At 30.4% G+C, this 6,519-nt stretch overlaps 1 protein-coding gene across 1 annotated transcript; it reads right to left on the reverse strand.

The window, feature by feature from the left end:
• Nucleotides 1-368: 368 nt before the first annotated feature.
• Nucleotides 369-1,470, reverse strand: LOC132714480 (uncharacterized). Its single transcript, XM_060697378.1, has one exon. The coding sequence runs from the start codon at nucleotides 1,355-1,357 to the stop codon at nucleotides 725-727; it is 633 nt and encodes a 210-aa protein (XP_060553361.1). The 5' UTR covers nucleotides 1,358-1,470; the 3' UTR covers nucleotides 369-724.
• Between the last annotated feature and the right edge of the window lie 5,049 nt (nucleotides 1,471-6,519).

A 6,519-nucleotide genomic window follows, 5' to 3' on the forward strand; every position in this document is an offset into this window, starting at 1 on the left:
GGACACTCCACTCCCGAACAACCCCTTCCCTCCAAGTCCCTGAAAGACAGTATATAAATAAAACAATAAACAATTATTTACTAATTTAACAATTTATTCAAAAACATTATAGCAACATACAAAATATTTGTATATAAAACAAGTTTGTAAAAATGGCAAGAATAAATTAATAAGTAAATAAATGCATGTTAAAAAGCATCAATCAAAAATAAATAATCATATTAAGTTAGTATAAATACTTCATCTATGTAAAAAACATGTCCAAATATTGCGTCATAAAAATTATGTAAAATTATGCTCAACATAAATGTCAGAAAATGTAATTAACGGAAACAACAACAATAACAACAAAACACTTGGCAACATTAATAACAACAATAAAAAAGATAGAAATAAAATGCATCAAATGTAAAACATTAAAGATTAAATCTTTAACAACATGAAATGACGGGAAATCGAGTAAATTAACAGCTAAAGCACGAGTTAGATGCTGTTTAAACTATTATAAAAGTAAAATAATGTATAAATTGAGGTAATATCAGTAGAACTGTTAGGATTCATTGAAAACATAAAGCAAAATAATGTAAACTTCAGTCCACACGCTATTATATCTACGTTTAAATCGTATAGTCAAACATAAACACAATGACTGTATTGAACACTTTGTGGCAAATACTGTAATATCAATATAAATGTTTATCTTTAAAGCGGCGTTTATCCAACGTTATGCCCATTCTGGCGTAGGTTGGCTACTCTGAGTAGATGCTGTAGATGCTGAAGTAGTTGTGAATCGTGTAGGTGTTGTAGATGAAGACTGTTGGCCGTCGGTGACTGCGATACGTCTTCCCGACGCTGTAAATCCGATAACAGTCGTCATTACTTCTTCCACCCAAACATATTTATCACTTTCGTCGAGGCTCGGTAGTTGTCTCAGTACTTTTAACTTGTGTGTAATGGGAACGCATTCGTACATTTTGTTCGAGCCTACAGCGTACTCACAGAGGGGTTCAGCGTTGATGACGGTAGCAGGGAACCTTGTCGGATCATGAGAAGCACTGTAGTACCATGGGCACGTCGACAATTCATTTACGTCACCGTCGGGATCATTGGAAACCTCTTCCGGGCAAACAAGATTTGAGCCAAAGTCATCTTTGTTTGGATTAATTGCATCCGGAAGTGCAGTCTGATCATGCAACAGTTTGTGGCGAGATTCGCTATCCATTAAGAATTCAACGATAGTCGCCGATCGCTTCTGTCTTTGTTCTGTATCTACATCTTCTTCTGGTGCAGTGTCAATAGGAACACTGTTCGCATATTGAAGAAAGACAAAAAGTGTGATGAATTCAGAAACATGCATTGTTCCAGTTGAAGCAGAGTTCGATAAATAAAGATGTTCGTGTTTTTGTTATTAAGTTTTGCGTTTGACAATGAATAAAACTAGGTATCTAATGTGCTGATTCGATTTTATCTATAACGTTTAGAGCGATTGTGGCATTATTTAAAATAAAACTGGAGCAGATTTTCCCAAAACCTAAAAATAGTTCACCAATACATATATTTTTAGTCACATGGTCTCACCAGGAACATAAAATCAAAAAATCAAACAAAGACTTATGTATACGACAGTAAGATCGAATTTCTACTTCCTGAATTGTAGTTTCTTTAACAAGTAAGTTAAATGTTTACATAATTTCACACGCTGTTAAAAATAACCGTCAGCTTACAAAAAAAAGAACAAAATCCCCTAAAATCGATTTGTCCTTATACTTGTAATCGTTTCTGATCTAATATATACGATATATTTAGATTGTTAAACGGACAATATTACTGAAATCGGTAGCTTGTATGAATAGTTAATGTATAACTATATAAAAACGAAAAAAGTTTTCATAGTTTGTTTTCCTATTAGATGCTTCTATTCTTTACCACGCGAGTAATTTTGTTTTTGTATTTTTTATTATCACTTAAACCATCAACCCTAGCGGATATCTTTATCATATTGCATTTAACCCTTACCAGGCCTAGTAAACCATCCATCATTTTACACAAACTATCAAAATATGTGTTGATTGAATAGCGAACGGTGTAGGCCATGGTCAGTCGGTACGGATATGCCGGGTGATCTTGGTCTGCAATGATCGCATGGGTAAAATTAGTTTTAGTGATAATCGTACCTATCTCAAGGCATAAACAGATGGATAAATAATTACAAAGTTCAGGATAAATATTGTTCAATTGCTTTATATTTTGTCTTGAATTACGATTTTAGGAGCTCTGGCATAGTTGTTTACCACCTGTCTTTCAACCCAGGGATCAAGGGTTCGAGCGATACTGGGGTTACGAGTACGATTCCTCAAATTATACCAGCACTGGTTTAGTCTAGGAAGCTGACACGGGGCTCTTTCTAATAAGCTTCTAATTTCATCATATTTGAACTTAAAATTACTAAATGTGCTTTAACTAAAGTACTCGTATACTTTTTAATCAGTAGAATATTGTTTAACATGATTGTTATTCAACAATATATTGTGTAACATGAATAATAGTTTTTCGATATTGGCGTGTATATGATTAAAACAACAACAACAACAACAACAACAACAACAACAACAACAACAACAACAACAACAACAACAACAACAACAACAACAACAACAACAACAACAACAACAACAACAACATTTTATTTGCATACATTTTATAACAGCATTATAGCCATATAGTATACATAAAACATAGGTCGATGTATTAAAGTGTTGATTATACAATTTATCAAGTCTATATGTAACATTATTTTTAGTCTAAATATTGCATAATCTATCAAATATTTATATTGTATAGTACGTTAAGTGTTTTGAGTGTTGAAAATTGAGTGTCGCTCCAGGCCGATGCTAGGGGGCATAAGAGATGTTGCAATTAATGCTTCCGAGGGATCATCTCTTTCTCCTGATCTTTTAATATTGCATCATATGTTAAAACGTTTTATTGCATCATATATAAACTGTTTACATTGCATCAAATTGTGATTAAGTACACTTAAGTAATTAAATATAGTTATAACAACTGTAACGTTATTTATAGCTGCACTTAATAGATTTACGTCCACTATCTAATGATCAGTCAGAATGTTAAAACATTACATAGTAATAATTAACTGAACAAAGAGTAAGTGTTACTTACCATATAATGTTTTTACATAATTATACAATGGCGAAAAAAATATTATGAGCTATGCACTTTCAATTTCCATTTTAAAATGAATATTCACCACAAAAGATAGAATACGATTTTTAGTTGTTAACATACTTGAGGATAGGTCTCATTTTTATCCAAAAGTTCATTTGCACGATTCTATCGTAAATATTATTTAAACCCTTTTTTTACTTTTAAAAAGGGTTGTGTTGAACGAATGATAAATATCTATACATGTTATATGACTACCGTAATAAAAACTCTAAAATTCTAACAGCTGGATGATATAAATTTAAACAGCCTATACCCGCCATTTTATTTTCTATATATTTAACAGACTATTAATATACCTTCAAATGAGATCGGGAATTTTTAAAGTTGAATATGCTCTTGGTACACACGGTATAATATGGATTTTAGTAAAAGCGTGTCAGCCAATGAAAATTCGAAAAATTGATCTGCATTCTTTCCGCATAAAAAAAAAAAAAAAAAAAAAAAAAAATAAATAAAATAAAAAAAATAAACAAATAAAAAAAGTAAAAAAATAAAATAAAATACAGATATACATAATTATTATTAAGTTTTGTTTTAAATTACAGATGTTGCAAAATAATCATCTCTTTCAAATATTTTTTTTCGTCTCAGCCTATAACATTTTACACACTAATATATTATTTCCTCACATAAAACATCCTATAAGGAAGATCGTCGATATACGCTATAGGGAAGATATGATGACGTAACATGTACATTTAACTCTTATCCTGTTGAATTTTGGTAATATATTTGCCAAACTTTGAATTTGGAACTGTATGTTCAAATTTAAGGAGTTTCAATTTTAAAATACATAAAAGGAGATAAAAAATGAAACTTTCATACTTAAAAACATTACATTCTTCTGCAATTATTCTCTAATTCAACGAACTATTTTTTCACTAATTTAAAACTTATTGTTACATTCTTCTCTCTTTAAAACGAAGTAAAGTGATTTAGCAAGACATAAGCAAACACAACAACAACAGCAGCAGCAGCATTAATATTAATAATTAATGTTAACATATTTCAAAATAAAACCCATCTGATTTAAAGAAGGGACACTAAACAGCAGTCTAGCTTTGATGATAATTTTAATGACTTTCAGATGCAGATTTATCTCCATCATTAAAAGGAACCAAGATGACATTTATTATAAAACATCAAGAAATTCAAAAGCAAAAACAGGTCATTTACAAATATGATTATTGACTTTTGACAATAATATAACATAAAAAAACAAAAAATATATTTTGCTCTGTCATGTAATACAAAACGCTTGAAAAATCCCCTTTCAATATTGTTCCGCTTAATGTTGAAAGAATTACCGATCCATCACAGCCAGGCTTTGTATGTCACTACATTCTGCTTTCAATGAAAACAATGTAAAAAATCTGGAAGACTGCGATCCCTCTGAAGCAGTAAAATTACCTGAAAATTGCAGATTTGGTTTATATGAGTCTGTGCATGAGGGATTGAACCAGCGACTAATGGATTACAAACCGAACCTCTCCTAATCGGGCCAACCATAAATTGTTTGTGGAAATTAATGAATCTATGTGCTAAAAATATAAAGAATGCAAAAACGTGTTATTGATATGCATATTTCATCAAATTATGAACATTAAAAAACCCAACCTATTTGAATTTTCTTTATTATGGAGCGTATTATTGATTTTGCTTCTCAATTTCATTCATATTTCCCCCGACATGTTGCTTTGAAACGAAAAACTTAACAGACTGAAATAAATATCATGTGTTTAATGTGCAATAGTGATTATGTCAATTTTGTCATAATAAACAGAGTGGTTTAGAATCGGTTGTCACAAATATCACACTGTCACTGTCTACAGTAACAAACCGGCAAGATTACGTTATGAGACTGGATTTTATCTAACACCTCATTACCAAATAATTTGTAATTACAATGGTATAGGTATCACCACAATATCTCACTAGACAGGTCAAATGTGCAAAGCCAATGCCATTGTACCAGTCTGAACCTCTGTATCGTTTCTACGGCCAGACGAATTATCGTCTACATGATAGTAAAAATAAAGTTCTTGTCGCAAAGTTAAAGTGACATTATGTCTATCTAAGAGTATATAGTGAGTGAACATGTGAAAACCAAAATACGTTAACATTTTGTCATATTATAATTTATATTTGCTCTTCCCTGGTGATGTAGCTAATTTATGTCACATATATAACAAACACAAGTGTAAGTTTGAACATGTCTGACATCTAACCGATGCCAGACGTTTTATTCATGTTTAACTGAAACCATTGAACTTTTAAACAAAATATAAAAGATGTGACATAAAGTTGGAAAAAGCAAAGTCCATGACTGACATCTAACCAATGCCAGACGTTTTAATCAGGTTTAACTAAAAGCATTGAACTGTTGAACAAAATATAAAAGATGTGACATAAAGTTGGACAAAGCAAAGTCCACAACTATCCAACCAAAGTACATTTCAATATTATAATTTACATCGCATGAACAATAAAAAACTCACTTGATCAAAGAAAAATTCTGTAAATATCATTCGAAAATTACCTATAACGTTCAGTTTATAAAAGGAGTAGGGCATTCTTTTTAATTTCTTTAAGTAGATTTATATTTCATCGCAAACATACGAATATCAACTATTGGTAAATCACCATTAAACAGTCATTTTTTTAAATACATGTATACAGTCAACTAAGGTTTACTTGACTATGAAAAAATGACCATAATGTGAAATAATGCAAAAACTCATTTGAAAAGTGAAGTGTTTACATATTGTCATATCATCTGAATCAATTCTACATTATACTTATTGTTAATTTATATATCCGTTAATACTTGTTGTTTATTATTACAGTACTTTACTAGATTAGCTGTTAGTCACGTGGTTTGCAAACAAAGTTCTAAATATAGCATCTAATATTTTTTCTATTAATACATGGATTTTCTTCAATTTCCCCTTCAAAGAGAAAGCTTTCCTAGATGTTGACCAACTTTAGGTAAAGTCTGTCTTATTTTCCTTTATCTTTTTTTTCTAAACCAATTTTCGTCATCTAAATTAGTTTGGGTAATATCGAGTAAAACTATTTATTATATCATTTTTAACATGAATAACAAAGGCGAAAAACTTTTGAATTCAAATTATTGTTAAAATATTTGTTTATGAAAGATTAATTTATATGTCATTTTGGTCATATCTTATCAGTCTCAGGTTTAATCATTTAGGAATGTTGTCTTCTCACAATCTTGCAAAGTAATTAATGTTTTTATCATTATGAAAATCG

Source organism: Ruditapes philippinarum, unplaced genomic scaffold, assembly GCF_026571515.1.
Source record: "Ruditapes philippinarum isolate M1 unplaced genomic scaffold, ASM2657151v2 ctg4470_1_1_1_1, whole genome shotgun sequence".
NCBI lineage: Eukaryota > Metazoa > Mollusca > Bivalvia > Venerida > Veneridae > Ruditapes > Ruditapes philippinarum.